The sequence below is a fragment of the Microtus oregoni genome, unplaced genomic scaffold, assembly GCF_018167655.1.
Source record: "Microtus oregoni isolate MIOR12 unplaced genomic scaffold, Mior012 000016F_ref0000370, whole genome shotgun sequence".
Taxonomy (NCBI): Eukaryota; Metazoa; Chordata; class Mammalia; order Rodentia; family Cricetidae; genus Microtus; species Microtus oregoni.
This window is the reverse complement of record NW_024543075.1, coordinates 32,431,216-32,449,283: the sequence shown is the minus strand read 5'-3', so window position 1 is coordinate 32,449,283 and position 18,068 is coordinate 32,431,216. Positions and strand designations below refer to the sequence as shown.

The window sequence follows — 18,068 nt, the reverse complement described above, 5'->3', positions numbered from 1 at the left end:
CTCTTGGAGCTGGCCTTTGCGTTTGTATCTGGGTTGAAGTCTGTTTCTCTAGATAGTTGTTTAGCTGGACGTATTCATTACACTTCCCTTGCTGTGACTAAATAGCTGGCAGAAGCACCTTATGGAAGGAAGGGTTTATCGCGGCTCGCATTTCAAGTCCATCATGGCTGGGAGGGCTCCGTGCCAGCAATTTGAGGCAGCTGCTCGCATGAAGTCTGCAGTCAGGAAACCGAGAGTAACAAATGTGTGTTGAGCTTTCTCCTTTTTTTCCCCCAAGTTCAGGACCTCAGCCCCATGGACGGTGCCACTCACATTTAGTGCAGGTCTTCCCATCTCAGTCTACCCCGTCTAGATAATCTGTCACAGACATGCCATCTTTCTCCTGAGTGTTTCTAGATCCCATCGAGTTGACAGTCTATACTAACGGTCACACTGGAGGTTCTGTACCCAGCCTGCTGACTGCATCATATCGTCTTTACTGTGTCTTTACATCAGGTTTTTGCATTGGAGAGGCTGAGTAAGATAGACTCTGGCACTGGGTAAGCGGCTGCATCTTTTGAGGAATTCACAGATGAAGGAGAAGTGTGGTCGCTTTTGATGGAGGTGGGGGTGAGAAAGGGACAGAATTGCTCTTCTCGGTGGTTCGTGAATGGAGAGGGTAGTTTAGCACATGGTAGCAGCATGGTAAGGGCTGTATCACATGAAGCCAGTCAAGGCTATCACCTGGTATACTCTCAGGTCTGATGGAGCTGGGAAATAGTGTATCTCAGGATGGTGATGTCAAGCCCTCCAAAGGGGTGCTCAGGAACGGTGGACTAGGTGAAGAAGTATTGACATGTGGATGGGATTCTCTTCATAGGAAGGTGACTTTTGAAACATACAGGGAATAATTATGATTAGCCTTTCCTCTCTACCAAATATAGAGGAGACCTGCTGACACCAAACAAGGCTGTCTGGTTGCTGTGTGCTGTGTCACATTGCTTCAGAGTCAGTGTTCTAGAGAGTTCTGCCACCCCTGACAGTTCCGCCTCTCTGGCTGCCGAGCCTCACATGATTAGGCCACTTGTTAGCAAGGTTTGTGAGTGTCTAAGATGATAGGAAAATAATTACATGCCCCACTTTACATATGCAAAAGCAATTAACTGTCATTAGTGCCCAGAATTCCTCCCAACTGCCCAGGGAGGTGAGTCAGTGTCATCACTATTCATTAGGAATTAATTAGGCTGTGCGTGGTGATGTCAGCTGTGGACAGAGCCCGGAATTCAGCGCTGCCTTCCTCCACCTACCGAGACTGCTGTGTGAGTCTGATATGCCTAATGCCTATGGAATTCACTCCTTCTCAACCGGAGACTCAGGTTCTGTGAAGCGCATGACTTTGGGCAATTTCCATCCCTGAACCTCCTAAGGTGGGGATAATACCCCAGGGCAGAGCAGGGATGAAGGGCCAACAGACAAAATCTCTGTCACTGTTCTTCACCTGGGACCTCTGGGAAGCTGTGGGGGTTGTATTTAGATGTGCTGTCTGAGAGATGATTACTTACTACTTTGGAAGGAAAGTTCGTGTCTCCTCAGTTTTTCTTTTTCTTCTTCCTTTTTTTAAAAGAGCGTAGCTTTTTTTTTTTCTTACATAAAAATAAAACATCTGGGCTCTTGTGAAGATCACTGTGACCTTCAAGCCATCCAATTCGTGGTCAAGCTGAGTGCTATAAATATCTCGCTGTGTGATTCCCTTTCTTACCCTCCCCTCCCTCAGTGGCTCCCGCTTCTGGAACCTCTTGAGCTAGTGAAGATCTTGACTTGTTAGCTCTCCTCCACCCACCCCTGCTCCCATTGGCCCTACCAGCTCCTCTCTCTGTCCCTTTGAAGAGGGACTTCTGAAGGTCTTCCCATCACTTTACCCCACTCCTGCTTCCCTTGTAGCTTCATCTTCTAGCTCTCTCTCTTCTCTATCGATCCTATCAGGGACATAGAGAATGTCAGCAGTTCGAGGTTTCTGAGGAAAATCACCTCCCTCTTAGGATGCAGACCTACTTTGTCTCTTGCGCATACCCGTTGTAGTTGTTAGTGATACAGGCTGACGGAGTGATACTGGCTGACGGATAGGAAGTGGGACTGTACACGCTCTGTCTGGGTGTGTTTCCTGTGACATGTCTCTAATATGCTGATTCCCCCCACTGCCATTTTCTTGTGGCCTTGTGGATGACCCCAGGACCTCAAACTTGCCATTCAAGCACTCCATCACTGAGCTCCAGCCAGTGACGGAATGGTTTCTTTTATTGCTTACTATTCAGTGGAAATTTAGTTAGCACGAGTTTGGAGAATGAGTTGTCATGTTATCAAAACATGCTCAGGTCATCTGGATGATGTTCATTCTGTTATTAACTGTTTCTGTATCAGGCTCTGTGTCATTGTTGGGGTGAGCATAATGGTCCCTTCTGTTGAGTGCAGTGTTGGAGTGTAGTTAAAGGGCACAGCAACCAGGAACACAAGATGGTGGGTGGATGGATGAATTGGCTTCCTTTGAGGCTGACAGTGGACACTGAGGCACATAGGATGTGGGTCCTGGGTGCTTAGACAGACATCTAAGTCCAACTCATAGTCTGGCTCCTTTAGTATGTTTTCATAGACGATTAAGATATTGGCTAAAATAAGGTTTATGGGGTTTTTGGACCCTTATGCTCAGCGGTGTTTCATTAACCACAAGGGCTAGTTTTAATGAAGGGGTAAGATGTTTCCATGGTGAGGGCCTCGTGGGAATCTGTGAAGGGAATATCACCTTCTCTTGTCACATGTCACCCCGTGTAGAGTTGGTGTCAGAAGTGCCTGCATTTGCTCTCCTCTCCCTCTGTCCCCAGGCACTTGGAATAGGCTGTGTGGGTCAAGTGCACTTAGGACACCTCCCCCATGCTCTTAGGAGTCTTCTGAAGTGTTGGTGGGTTCTGAGAAAGGAATGTCGTGGTGGGAGGGTGACTGTCTAGCCAATTAGTAGGCTACTTGGATTATTGTTAACAGCTGTGTTTTGAGTATTGCGGGGCTAGGAAATTTCAGGAGACAAGGGACCTACAGGACACTGTTCTTGGTGGAAACTTATGTCCTTTGGACTACACAACACATGCACATGTTTTGTTGGTGTCAACCATCTCTCCGTGGAGACACTTGAACCACCGTGCTCAAAAGAAGATGGAAAGTATAATTTGAGAAAGTTTGAACTAGGGTGAATACCAGGAAAGTGGTTGTCAGCAATCTGAGTTTTCTGTTTAGCTTCTGAAGACTTTGAAGACGCAAATCCTTAGTAAATTGATTATTCCTCCACTATCTTCTGTTTTTTGTAGTGTTTTGGCATCATGGCATGCCTTGTCCAGAGAGGATTGACTGCTTAATCAGTGAGTGAGGGCACATGGTCTTTCAGATGACAGAATTCTTCCTTTTATTGTTTAATCTCATGGCAGTCAGGTTTCAGCCGCCTTTCCCTCCATGGGTTTTCTGCATTAGGATGGAATTTAATATCTCCATTGTGTAAACTTATGCTATAAAAAGATTAACTAATTTAGTTTGAGCCATGTGACTTGTGAGTGAGTCAAGTTTTGAATCAAGAACCCAGTTTGAATGTCACACACACACACACACACACACACACACACACACACACACACACTTATTCATTATGAATTGAGGGAAACTGGATTTTCATACTCAAAAGATGTGTGGAGAAGAGAAGACCTCAGCTCTGCAGATAGTCTGAATAACCCATTATAATTTGTAGTGGTGGTGGTGACCATGTTGGTGGTGATGGTGGTCTCAGTAGGTAGCCCTGGTTGGCCTCTGCCTCAGGATCCTCCCGTCCTCACCTCCAGAGGTCTGATATGACAGGCCTGTGCACTGTACCTGACTTGATAAGATCTTAATGTTGGTAATAAGCAGGTGCTTTTCAGTGTGCGTTCAGATCAAGGTGGACTGAGCAGTTACCAGCTCTACATTTGGAGGGTGCTTGTAAAGTGTGACTAATATTCTCACAGTCACTAGAGTGACAAGGACAGTTTCCAGGATGAGGTGGCTTTGGAACTGAGGAGTGGAATGCCAGGATGGTTATTTTGGTATCTAGTATGGGGAGTTTTCTCAGCCAGCCCTACCAGCCTTGTGATCGGAAACTCTCTGCCCATACAGGGGCTCATCTTACATTGAGGTTGTAAAACCAAGAACCTGAGTAGCTTTGTAGATTTTATATCTGGTGTTTTTTTGGGCTTGTGTGCTGCTGTAGGTCCAGAGGAGGTAATTCCAGCCTGCTGAGCTCTAGTAGACTAAATTAAGAGAACCTAATCATGAAGTTCTTCCCTTGCTGCAAATGAATCAAAATGTGGCAGTGGTTAGAGCTGTGTTTGTGCTTCCCGGGTGGATGGATCGATTCATAATGTGTGACTCTTGGCCTTAGACGCAGCTCAAACACTGTCTGCTGTGTCTTCGCTGCTAGTCTTCTGAGTGAGGCCATCCTTGGTGGACAGTTTGGCTAGTGGACAAGCTTCCTTACGGTGGAATCTTCTCCCAAGCATCACAGAGTGGGGCTGTTCCCTGACTTTTGATTGCAGATGCATTGCTGGGGGTGAGCAGAGTTAAGGTCCACAGGGATCTCAAGGCATGATCAGGCCAGAAGAAACGTCTGGAGGAGAGGATACCTGAAGGATGGGTAGACCTTCAGGGCTGATAGGGTAAAGTCAGGGAGGAAATGGGTGTTGACCTAATTGGCTGAGCAATTTCGCATACCAGCGTGAAGGTGGAGGTGCTGAAGAGTCCTCCCACTGGTGAGCTCCAGCATGGCCTGTGTGACCAGCTGATAAGATAGATGCTCTTAAGACTTTGGGTGGGGGTTGTTGGTATGTTTTCTTTTGGAGCCTATACTTTTAGTTGCGTAAGAACCTTCTTCCGAGGCCTACAAAGGCCCAAGCCCTCAGCCCCCACTCCCTTGGCTATAGTGGTTGAACACCCACACATCTAATATATCTCTTAAGTTCAGCTTCCTTGAGTGAATTCATTCTGCTGTGATCTGCCTTGGCTTGGTCTATGGTTTTATATGTATGTGCATTGTTTTGTTTGTTGGGAGAGAGGCTAGCCACTATCAAAGAGTTCCCTCCTATTCTCGTAATTTCTCCAGTAAGCAATCGCTAGGGTGGTTACAGTTTAGCTCAAATTTTATAGTACTCTCAGATCCCAACCCAAAGTGTAATCACTTTAACATTCAGAAGATCCATGAGGCAGGCAGGCAGGCACCCAGAGTTCATCTTAGGGCCAGTCACAAAACCCGTTCTTGTTTCATAATTTATACCTTGACATTGGCAAGTTTTGAAGTCCTGTGTAAGCATATGTGTGTTGGCAGTGGGCCATCAATATCTTGCTGACATGTTCTCTGAATGATAGCTTAGTGATAACAGTTAAAACCAAGCACACCACTTTTTATTTATTTATTTTTTTTTAAATACAAATGCTGCCAAATTGAGGAAAGTCAAGGTGAGGAGTCCAAAGCCACCTGTCAGACCACGGGTTGTGCACTCACTGTTGAAAGTTTTGCACCTGGGCTCTGCTGAGACTCACAGGTTGGGAGAGGCAAGGGAAGAAACTCAGTTGTTTGTGCTCAGCTGACAGAGCCCTGGAACATGGTCATGCTTTTCTCTTAGGGATGGAAGGGGGCAGTCCTTCTCAGGCACTGTGACCCCCTTGCCCATCTTTCTCCAGGAGCAGGTCTTCTCCCTCCTTGTTTTGGGGGGCCCTTTGCATTAATGATCTGATGTGATTTTCACAGAGCGATATTGATATGTTAGTGTGCAGCCAGCAGGGAGTACTGGATTAGATCATTTTCACCTTGGTGTCGAGCCAGTGTGACATTTGTTTAGAAAGCTTATCCCCTTGCGACTATAGGGGGCATGTATAACTGAAAGGAGCTGCGTTTACATTTTGAAGGAGGGTTTCTTCTTGCTCTGTTATCTTCACTGCCCAGAAAAATGAAGGAAAGATTGCCCCACAGTTTCCATGTGACCAGGAGAGTATGCTGCAGGACCAGCTGCTGCCCCAAGGGGATGGGAACATTCCCATAAGGGTGGCAGGTGTGGGAGGGGACTGTATTGGTCTCTGTTTCATTCAGGGTTAGAGTTTAGGACCCAGTGACCTGACTTCACAGGGTAGGAGCCCCAAAGAACAGTGTTCAAGATCTCGAACAACTGGCATCACTGACTCAGGATGAGTAACTACAGCACCAGAGGAATCTCAGTTCTCCTGTCCCCAGCTCTTGCATGAGCTTGCATTGAGATGGTTTGACATTTCACTTACAATGCCAATTTCCAGAGTGAAGCTGACATCCCTCCCTTCCCCTCCCCTCCTCTCCCCTTCCCTTTTTTGTTTTTCAAGACAGGGTATCTCTGTATATCAGCCTTAGCTGTCCTGGAACTAGTTCTGTAGACCAGGCTAGCCTTGAAGCCTGCCTCTGCTTCCTGAATGCTAGGATTTAAGGTGTGCGCACCCCCCCCCCCCCCCAACTACTTTATGTTCTTTATAGACTTGCTCTGCTATGGGGATTTGACTGTCCTTGAATGTAGGGTTTGGGCTCTTAGTAAAAGGTTCTCAACTGAGCCTTGCAGATGTAGCTCTGAGGGCTTGGCTTCTCGGGTGAGACTCTGCTCTCATCCAGGAAGACAACCTGACTTCAGCCAGTCATTAATGTTTTTGTAGGGTGCTTAACATGATACACAGTGAAGGAAATCATCTGGGATCTCAGAATCCTGTATTCTTTACCAGGAGTTGTTGCTCACGCAACACTAGCAACCAAGAACCTGGAGCGGTGTGTTGATGGTGATCCCAGCCTTATACTATTTTATGATTTCTCTTTTAGGTTTGTTTCCTTGAAAAGGCTCCAGGCTTCGGCTTGGAAAATCCAACCGCCAAAATTGAGCCCAGCAGCTGGAGCGGCAGCGAAAGCCCTGCCGAAAACATGGAAAGGATGAGCGACTCGGCAGATAAGCCGATTGACAACGACGCGGAGGGGGTCTGGAGCCCTGACATCGAGCAGAGCTTTCAGGAGGCCCTGGCGATCTATCCGCCGTGTGGGAGGAGGAAAATCATCTTATCAGACGAAGGCAAAATGTATGGTAAGTGGCCTGGAACATTCCTTCCTGGGGCTGCAGCCTGCTGTGGTGGGAGGGGACGCTCTTTGTAGGACGACAATTGGACATCCTAGGGACCAGACTCCACTGCAGAGGAGTGTCGATAAGGGATACTAGGATAGCATCCCTTGGGGTTTTCTCTTTCTTCGTGCTTGACAGGCCTTCTGGCAGATGCTATCAAGGTCCAGGTGCCACAGTGGCATTCACGCAGGAGGGAACGAGTTCTTCAGCACACACCCTCCGTCTCAAGGGAGCCTTGCCATCTAGCCCCACATAGCTGGTGTCAGGAGTGGGACTGAGTCTCTCGAATCCTTCCCTCCCTTGTGGGAAAAGCCTGTGAAGTAGATTTCTATGTGAAATTTAATTTTATTGGCTGGGGATGTGGCTCAGTTGCTAGAGTGCTTGCCTGGCAGTACAAAACCCCAGGTTTAATCCACAGCTCTTGGGAAACTAGTTGTGCACACCCTGTAATCCTAACAGCCAGGAAGTAGAGGCAGGAGGACCAGAAGTTCTGGGTCATCCTTGGCTGTACAGAAAATTCTGGCCAGCCTGGACTACATGAGACCCTGTTTCAACACTATGCCCCTCTACAAAAACATATTCAAATCCCTCACTGAACTGAACTGGACAGATAAAACACACATGTGGGCTTGATGATCCTGTGTTGAGCCTTGCAGTTGAATGGCCAGCTGAAATGCTGTTGTCTCCCCTAGCTTTCCCCAAGTACCAGCTTCACCTCCCTGGGTGAAGTCTTCTAAACATACTCTGAAGGGTGCTGCATGAAGCTGAGGAAGACAAGCCTAGCTCTCCAAATGGCTCGGGATGCCAGCAGCAGCAGCATGCATGTACCCATGCCCTAGCTAGTGTGATGCTTGCCTCCAAAGTGCTGGGGTGCCCTCTCTCCTTTCCCAGAATGCTTCCGGCTGCCGACCTGCACTTTTTGGCTGCCCACCTTTAGGGAAGCAGATGGCAGGTGGTTGCCTGTACACAGTGCTTGTCTAATTGAGTTGACAGAGTTTGTGTTGTCACCAAGTCTAAAGGGATGCAAACAGCATAAATTCCAACAACACCAGCTCATCAGCTACCCGAGGCCGTTTACTCAACAGAAGAGTGATTTATTCTCAGTAATTCTGGCTATTTCTGTAATAGGATGTTGTACCTTTAACCCTGCGCTTCTCTAGCAGGAGCCCGAGGAGGCTGTGCTCAGACCAGCAGAGACTGCTGGAGAGAAAGCAGATGGTGGTACAGCTGCCACCAGCTGTACCCCGCCTGCCCTCCCCCTTCACCACGGATGATGTAATGGAAACAAAGACACTTTTGCTTTCTGTGGCCCTGAGCCTCTCAGCCTGTCATGCACCCGGGAGTGAGAACCCAAACTTGTGGCATTTGTTTTAGGCTCTTGTGAGTCTTGCTGTAGCCAAAGAATCCTCTTTGTATCTACGGTAGCGAGGTTGGGCCAAAACGGCTCAGCTGCCGTGGGTGGATGGTTTTGGGGCCTTAAATGTCCTGAGTTCTTTCTTCCCTTGCTTCCCTTTCCTTGGCTGTCATCTGAAGATGACTTCGTTACATGCGGTGAAGTGTAGCTTTGGGACATTGCGTGTGCAGTTCCCAGTCATTTACTCAGAGATTGTTTTTATCTAAATTAATGGTGTAAACTGGATTTCGTAGTTATGCCTATAATCCCAACACTTAGGACGCTAAGGCAGGAGAGTAAGTGGGGATTTAGGGCTAGCCTGGGCTACCTAGTGAGACCATGCATGCCCCAGAAAAAAACTACATTTTTTTTTTCCTCCGTTGAGTTTTTCCTTTGTGAATAGCTGGCCACTTTGCCTGTAGCTCAATTGTTAACTTTTTATATGAAAATGATTTTTAAGATCTCTTGCTGGGAGCTGAACCACGGAAGCTTCAGATGTGAGTTGTTCTATCAACAGTTAACCTGCTCACTTTTGCCCTTGATGATGTCTAGTTTTGAGCTCCTGGGAAACGTGGTCAAATAAATGATGACCACAGGTCCTTGGGGATTTGCCACGTTGGACATTGTGGTTTTAGGGCTTGGAATTTACCCGAGTGATCGGATATTGGTAAGCTTGATGCAGGCTGTGGGGCATGTCTGTATCACCAGGGTACTTCCCAGTTGTTCCTGTTTTGGGAAGGGTTTCTTCTTCCTTAAGTTAACACTATCCAGTTATTGTCTGTGTTGGTAGCCAGCCAGGTTTAAAATGAGGCAGCCCTTTGAGGGAGCAGCTTCAGGAATCACAGCCTAGTAGGGAGATGGGTCTGGGAGTGGCTGTGGGTTTTCACAGGGAAGAGAGTGCACAGCCTGTAGGATTTGGTTTCCTGACTGGAGGGAAGAGTTGTATTTTTCTGCACTGAACGAGCAATATCCTGCTCTTTCCACAGAGGAGACTCTCCCCTCAGCTCTCCTTCTTTGTGCTTGTGATAGAATGCCTCCTGCTGTTTTGGAGGGAAGTTTGGTAGTTCCTGGACTAGGGGAGGTGGAGACTGGATCCCCCATTTCACTGGGGCTGCCTCTGCCCTGCCAGGGACTTTGAGAATAAAGAAAGTTGACTTTTCACAGTGATACCTCAGCCACTTGGGGACAGTCATGTGAGCTAGTGTCAGAGTCCCCTTTGTGATCAAGCTTTTGCCATCCCATATGAGTCAGAACTTAGGTGGACCAGGAACCAGCAGTCCCTGAGAGCTTTGGAAAGAAATGCACAGAGTGTCTGGGGTTCCATGCAGTCGCTCAAAGCCATGTCCAAGTGAAACACCTGCGTGTTTTCCTTAAGGATGTTATTCCTCCGTGTCTGAGCGTTTGTAGAGTTCTTTGTCTGGTCACTAGTAATACTGGAAGAAGCAAGGTCAGTTGCTTTATTTTAGTTAATGAGAGTTCCATCGTGGTTGGCAGGACAGTAAACAGAAAGTTCTTTGTTATGAGCTTCCGTCCCTTGGAGGAGGAGATGGCTTAATTTTCTGTTACCGTGAACTTCTTATGGGCAGCTGAGGCTGTGATTCCGGCTGCTGTGTACCTGTCTGTCTTCTGTGCTCCTGGTGTATATCGCTTATTCTCAGGTGCCGCCTCTGGATTTGCTCTAAAGGCACACAGGCCTTTCTCTCTTTAGCTCTGCCCTTCATTTCTTATCTTATTTTTTGCATAGCTGGGTGTTTCTGATAGGTAGTGGGGGAAGAGGGGATGGGAGGAAAGTTTTTAGTGAACACACTTGTCTGAAATTGGATTTCAGGGGAGTACACACCATAATGAAATCGACAAAATGAAGCACTGATCCATGGGAGTACCTGTGTCTGTGTCTTCTCTAACTGAAGAAAGCACTGGTCCATGGGGGTACGTGTGTCTGTGTCCTCTGTAGCTGAAGGTACCAACCAGTCTAGCAGTGTGGTCTGATGTCCTTGGAATCCTGCAGGGCTTGGGACAGGAGCTCTTTTGCAGTGACTGTCAGCCTAGAGGCAGACAGGTGCATCACTTTAGCAGTTTTTACTGTGTCACTAATCCGAAGGGTGGCCCTGCGCTTTTAGGTCTCAGGCTTCGGGCGAGTCACCTTGGTTCTCGGTGTCTCAAAAGCTAAAGCTGCAAAGGGGAGTGTTAAATAGATCCAACTTCAGAGGATTGTTGCGAAAATTAACTGAAGTGATTGTGATCTGGAATTGTACACTGTGATTGAAAAACATCCTACATACGAGTGCTAAGTGTTTGTGAACTGAAGACACGGCAGAGGCCTTGTGTCTATTAAAGGCTCTCTGTGTTATTTCTAGCTAACATCCCTAAGAGCGCTCTGAGGTGCTGTGATGAGGGGGCTGGGCAGGGAGGGACCGCGAAGCTCTAGTTGTGGTGTCCAGAAAGTCTGTCTAGCTCTAAAGCCTGAGCTACTCCTGCTCTGCCTCCATCCTTCCTTGGTAGAAGCCATTGCACATCAGTGCAGCAGATCAGCACTGAGCACCAGCTGTATGCCAGTCTCATGCTTGTGGTTGCCAGGATGACGGCAGGGAAGCAGACAGACACAAGTCAGAGTCCCTGCCCTCATGGAGCTGTCACAAGTTCGTTTGCCGACAACTGACCCGAGGTCAGGGCTGGGTGCCAGAGATTTCTGGGAAGTCTGAGGACGCTTTGAAGATGGTCACCTTCCACTTAGCCTTTTGAAGCTTGTTCTTGGCTACCAAAGTCCAGGACACCTGGCCTGTTGCTGGCAGGAAGAGAACACAGCAGGGAGGGTCCAGATCACAAGGCTGGCCCTGATGCTGGCCAGAAAGATGTCTGGAAGGTTCTAGTGTCCTAGGACGCTACAGGCTGACTGGGCACAGCCACTGCTAGGCAGTGACTTTCTCCTGTGAGCAGATGCCTCTAGCCTCCTTGAGAATAGCTGGATGGGGGGCAGCTTCCCCTACCTCCCCCCCTTTTAAACTGTGGTGATGGAGATTGAGGCCATGACTTCATGCATGTAAGATAAGGATTCTGGCTGCATGGTGGTGGCACACCTTTAACCCCAACACTTGGGAGGCGGAGGCAGGCGGATCTCAGTGAGTTCAAGGCCAGCTTGATCTACAGAGTGAGTTCCAGGACTGTTACACAGAGAAATCCTGTCTTGAAAAATAAAAAATAAAAAAAAGAAAGTATTCTGTCAAGTGATTCATATCCCCAGCTGTATGTGGGGGTGTCTTTTCTTGTAGGATATTAGGCCAGCTGGTCAGTTCTGGAGAGCTAGCTAGTCCACGAAGACAGCGATGATGTATGTGCACTACACCCCCATTTCTGACCCGTGTCTTGCCAGACATGAGCAGAATTTGGGATTGCTTGCTGGCCCATTTTTTCAAGAGGAAGGGGCTTGCTCAGTGAGTCATGACGTCTGCCCAGGGGCACCAGAATAAGTGCACATGACTGTGTGCCAGTCAGACAAGAGGGCCCAATGCTGGCAGTCTCGAGGCTCTGCCCAGCCCTGAGAACTGTTTAAGGAGAGGCTGGACTGTCTGTTTTGCTTCCACGGGAAAACTCCTTTCATGGCTCATTTTGGGGTTGAAGAGGGTGTTGAGTCTGTGGAGCACCCGGAGACTCTGGTATGTAAATGATCACATACAGACAATGCCTACAGTCGCTGGTTTTTCGGAAAGTGTAACTTGGGTCCTGAGTTGAACATATTCTTGCTAGTTCTCCATCTGAGTATCTTATGACGTCTTTATTTCTTACCTGTCGTTTCAAGATGATTGGTTAACGTATGATACACAAAGAGCTTTATCGAGGAACAGTCAGGAAGCAGGGACTCTGCGTGCTTCCCGGAGGCTTTTGGTAGGGTCAGAGGCACTGAAGTGTCCCCGGTGCTTTTCACTTGTGTTCTCAGAGCCTCTGCTGTGGGGAGAAAAGGTAGAAAGGGGGAGAGAAGAGAAAGGAGCTTGCTTATTTTGCATAGATGAAGGCAGAGAAACCCTTGTTCTTTGCAACATGTGTTAGTAATACTTCATTGAAGGATTAGGTAGCAATTCCTATCTAAATGGGGACACGGGAGCCAGGGTGAGTTCTGGGCTCCTCACTGTGGATGAGTAACAGGGAATTTTTTTTTTTTTTGCCAGCTTGCTTCCTGTGAGATAGCCTGTGTATCATCAGTATTTTGATTGGGAAATAATGGGATGGGGTAGGGGGAAGGCATGCAGACCTTTATTCCCAAGGCTTAGTAATGAATCATGAGGGAGGAAAAGGGAAAAAAATGCTAAGTCATTCTCAAATTCTTCTACTTCTTAAAGTCTTTGCCATGGCAATGGGCAGTTGGGAGTCAGAAGGAGTCAGTCCTTGGAGACCCCCAGTGTGTTCGGACCAGACTGGGGACCACTTATAGGGAGGAATGAAAGCTGATGATCTGTTTGTATTGGTTTAGAATGCTATTGTTTGTTTAGTCCTCCTAACAACCCAATTGCAAAGAAGCTCTAGCTGAGGAAGCTTGAGGTCACCAGCAAGGTCAAGTTATTTTTTTAAAGGTTACACTGTGGAGTGGACATTTTCAGCCAGGTCAATCAATACGATTAAGTAGAAGTATATTTTGTTGTTGAGGCACACAGTAAAGTGTGGGGAGGGAGGAGAGAAAATGATTGGGAATTTCCTCACATGTATTTCGAAGTAGGTGAGTGGACAAGTGAGAATGAGGGAGAGACAGTTATCTGCTCTAACTTTGAATTTTGGGAAAAGAAAGAAACACTTAAGGGTTTTCTTTGGATTATAGGCCCCTTTTTGCCAGAGATGGTGAAGGCATATTTGTAGGTAGTTGCAGGGTGGTGGCAGGTGACTTTATACAGGATCAGTCTTGTTCAGGGTGGTATAGCTGTAGACCTTGGAAGGTAACTTCACCTGACTTTTGGAGCCTTAATTCAGAATGGCAGGGTAGAAAGGGGAGAGCTTCTTACCATGGAAGAGCGTGAATCTGAGCAGGGAAATGAGGATGCCACCTGGGCAGGTGGTATAAACGACGCTGCCAGTGTAGCCGGGTACTGTATCAGGCATGTCAGGCACTCATTCTGAGGAGAGTGAGATCTCTGCAGTGTTTCAGGAGAGGTGACATGACTCACCCTGTGTGTTACAAAGCCACCACTTCAGGCAAAGATGAGTTCGGTACCTCGTGCAGTTTTCCACTGGCATTGGAGCCGACGCTGGAGTCTTGCAGATGGGGACGTTTCCAAGGCGGAACCCACAGAACTGGCTGATCAGATGTGGTTTGTAGGAGAATGGGAGGTTTATGTTGGGGTTCTCCTCCTGGGTGATGGAGAGGTAGGTGGACTATGAAATAAGATGGGGAGTGGAGACAGGAGAGGCAGGTTTGGGGAGGATGGGAATGAGGTGCCTTGCATCATAGACTTGTCCCAGGTATTTATCCATTGGCTTGCCCAATGGGGTGTTGGAAACTCAGGCCTAGAGCTCAGTTCAGAGATGCTCACGGAGAAGTGCACCCTCATTCTTGAGGAGTGCTGGTGGTGGCTTGTGTTGCCTGGTTAACAGTTTAGCACGGCCAAAACTGGCGTGGGTTAAAAAGCATCATTATGTGTATGTATTGTACAGTGCACACACGTGTTATAGAGCTTAGAGAATAACTTGGCAACAGTCATTTCTTCCTTCCATGTGTGGGGTCCAGTCACCCAACTCACTCAGGTCCTCAGGCTTGGGAGGGGGCAAGCATCTTTACTTGCTGAATTATTTTCAGGCTCCTGATCTAGACTTTAAATGAGATGTCTAGAGTTATGGGGAGAGAAAACAGATTGCTACCGATGCCCTTATCCCTTTTTCCTTCCTTGCTTTCTAACAGGGTCTTAATAGCCCAAACTTTCTATGTAGCCCAGGAACATAGTTTTAAACTTCTGTCCCCCATGCCTTCACCTCCCTAGTGCTGCGATTGCATGAATAGTATCCCGTGTCCAGTTTGTGCAGTGTTGGGGGTTGAACGTAGGCCTTGTGCATGCTGGGCAAGCACTCTGCTGAGCGACACACCAACCCCAAGATGCCACCCATTTCCTTTCCCAAACAGGAATCCGTCAGTATTTCCTCCACCTGATTATCAACAGCAGAAACTTGAGCTGAGAGGAAGAGGGGAGAGGGAGGGAGGTAATGCATATTCAAAGAGTCTCTGGCACTGTGCATTGAGTACTTGGTGAGTTAGGTGGTCGTCCAGGTTTGAGAACCATAGGGCTGGTGGGCAGTAATAAAGGTTTTCAAATTGCCAAAAGAACCACATTAGCATCAGCAGAGTGACTCCTGATGTCCTCCTCACACTGTGAACTTCATCCAGTCTGCCTTTTACCCACCAGGACCACGATCGTGACCCAGGCTCTGGGGTGGGGTGAGGTGGTGGTCTTTGACCACATGTGAAAGAGCGAGACATTATACCTTGGATGGCTAGCAAGTTAAGAGAAGACAGGGAGGGGGCAGGCATGGCCACATGGCGAACTAGGAAGAGCAGTTTGTGAGCTGAGGGGGTTTTTGATGAAGCAAAAGCTAGAAAGGGCTTAAAGGGTGGGGCTCCTCTTCTCCCGCACAGTGGAGGAGATGCAAGATGTGTGCAGGGCTGACATTGATTAGGGCCACATGGCTGAGCTGGCCCATAGCTGCAGAGGAGTGGGTAGGCTTAGTGCAGCTGGGGAGAATGGGACCTAGACAGACAGGGTGAGCAGAATTGCTGGCTGAACCACAGAGGGCCCAAGGGAAGTTGGAGGCTATTACTTTCTTTCTTTGTTGAATATTTTATTGAGATAATTATAGATTCACATAAAATTGTAAGAAATAATACATAACGGGTTTCTTTGTGTGTAATCTACCCATTGTCCCCAGTGGTTAGGTTTTGCACAATTGTGATACCAGAGCTAGGATGTTGACATCAGCACAACCCATTGAGCGTACTCAGATTTTCCCAATTATACTTGTGTGCATATGTGCGCGCGCGTGTGTGCGTGGATAGTAAGGCTCGTTGGGTCGTGTGCAGTGTCTGTTCTGTTTCATCAGTCAGAATGCAGAATAGTTCCAAGACCACATGGCACCCTGGGATGCCCCTTAGTTATTAACCATGTCACATTCTGTCCTGCCCTTTCCTTACCAGTCTCTGTCTTCTGACAACCACCAATATAGGCATAGTCTTTTGACGGTGGCATTGTCCCACCACTCAGCCCCATTCACTCATTTCCAGTCATATGTACATATCAACAATTCATCCCTTTTTATCATTAAGAAGCGTCCCCCAGTATATGCGAGCCTGTTTGCATGCTTGTGGATGTGTTGTGATATGCATGGATGTGTGGGTGTGGGGATCTATACACACGCATATGAAAACCAGATAACATTAGGTGTCATTTTCTGTCACCCTCTGCTTTATCCCCTTGAGACAGTGCCCCTGATGAATTTGAATCTAGACTCACAGCTGGTAAGCCCTAAAGATCCTCATTTCTCTGTGACAACAGGTATGTATGCTGCCGTGCCTTGATTTTCACATGGGCCTGGGGTTTGCACACAGGTCCTTATGCTTTCACAGGAAGCATCCTAGCCCCCGAGCCATCTCCTCATCTTAGGTGCAAGCGGTTAGATATATTTAGGAGGCCTCTAGACTGACTGGCCTTTTGCTCCCTACTCTCTGCTGGGACATTTGTTTTGGAGTTTTAGTTGTGTCTTCAGGGTAAATACCTCGGGGAGGGGATGTTGAGCTCCCCGACTGTGTCCGGAGTGGCTGCACTGCTTCGTGTTCTTCCCGATGCTCTCTGCATCCTCTCCACGATTCCATCCTAGCCCTCTCCATTTATCTTCTCCCCTGTGCTAGGTGTTGCAGCTCCTGCTGGCCTAATTCGTGTTTCCTCAGAGACTGCTGATGTGGACTGCCCTTTCTTGCACTCATTTGGGGTTATACATCTTCCTTGGTGGTGATCTCCCTTAGGGTGGTTGTTTCCATCTCATAATTGGAGATTTGGAGAATCTTTTAAAGGACTTTGTGGGGTTCATGGTTTAAAATATTTTCTTCATATTGTAGCTTTTCCCCCTATCTTTTTTTTATATTGGGTCTGGAGGGGTGGATACCAAAAACCAAACAAATAAATTTTCAAGTGAGAACAACTTTTGAATGGGGAGTACACTTTTTTTTTTTTTTTTAAAAAAAAGACAGGATCTGGCCTGAGGCTGGCCTTGAGTGCCTGGTTCTCCTGTTTCCACCTCCCAAATACTAGATTTTATATATGTGCCACCATGCCCAGCTGGGTAAAACTTAACCAAAAGCAGAAGCTCAGTGTTCGTGCTGTCGAAAGGGTTGGCTTCCCCTCCTGCGAGTCATGCTTAGTGCCTAGCCAAGAGTCTCTGTTGTCTTGTTTTAAAAGTTTCACGTTTCATATCACAGTGTACAATCCGTTTTGAATTAAATTCTATGTAAGGTGGAAAGCTATTCCTTTCCAGGGAGGCTGTTAGCATGATTAAAATATCTTGGATCTATTCAGAGCCTGAAATCAGAGCGGGAGCTGGTGTGTGTGGGGGGGTGGAGAACATGGGAGACGCAGAGGGGCCATCATGACAGATGGAGACTGTTGGAGACCCTCTTGGGTAGGAGAGTGGGGTCAGGATTGCAGGTTCTTGAGTAGACAGGAAGATTCTGAGTGAGTTTTGTGTTATGGACACTGGTATACCAGGCTGTGTGGACGTGGGTTGTAGCCTTGGAGTGAGTTTCGTGATGTGGACACTGGTATACCCGGCTGTGTGAATGTGGGCCATGGCCGTAGAGTGAGTTTCGTGGCTTGGACACTGGTATACCAGGGTGTGTGGACGCGGCTGTGGAGTGAGTTTCGTGGTGTGGACACTGGTATACCAGGGTGTGTGGACGTGGCTGTGGAGTGAGTTTCGTGGTGTGGACACTGGCATACCAGGGTGTGTGGATGTGGGCCGTGGCTATGGAGGCAAGAAGAGCATCTAGGGCCATCAGTGATCTGTGCTGGGTTGGTTTGGCTAACGCTTCCATCTGGAAGAAGTACAGTGTGATAAGCTTCCTGAGTCACCCTTACTGGGGGTCCTTTAGGTGACCCCTCGGTATGGGTAGAAAGAACTTGATAGATTTGAATAGCATGAACCCAATAAACAGCAGATGGCAGGACTTGAGAAGGGACTGGAGGGTTAAAAGACATGCCTCCTTTTTGTCTGCTTCCACACTGTATGCACTTGTGAGGTCTCCACAGGCCAGTTATCAGCAGCAGAATGGAGCTAAGAAAGCCGGGGTATTCCTCCTCCCCAGCAGTCATGTGTGAGAGAACATGCTTCCAACAGACCTGGTCCCGGCCTTTTGGAAGGCACGACTCAAGGAGTTTTCTTAAGGAGAGATTGGCCACTGTATTGCAGAGTTTCTGCAGAGGAAGAATGGAGTGTGTGTAGAGGGGATTTTTATGGGCCTGAGTTACCGGGGATGGGAGGAACCTGAA

The 18,068-nt window shown here is 47.8% G+C and overlaps 1 protein-coding gene across 8 annotated transcripts in view; it reads left to right on the top strand.

Moving 5' to 3' along the window:
- Tead1 (TEA domain transcription factor 1) overlaps nt 1-18,068 on the top strand; it is a 226,478-nt gene that overhangs the window by 72,729 nt on the left and 135,681 nt on the right. For 7 of the 8 annotated variants that reach the window (XM_041666187.1, XM_041666188.1, XM_041666186.1 and 4 more), the window contains exon 2: nt 6,875-7,130. In XM_041666187.1, coding sequence (XP_041522121.1) covers nt 6,974-7,130 — 157 coding nt within the window. In that variant the 5' untranslated portion in view covers nt 6,875-6,973. Of the gene's footprint in view, nt 1-1,344; nt 1,407-6,874; nt 7,131-18,068 lie in introns of those variants that run through there. The other variant, XM_041666185.1, reaches the window with a different exon arrangement.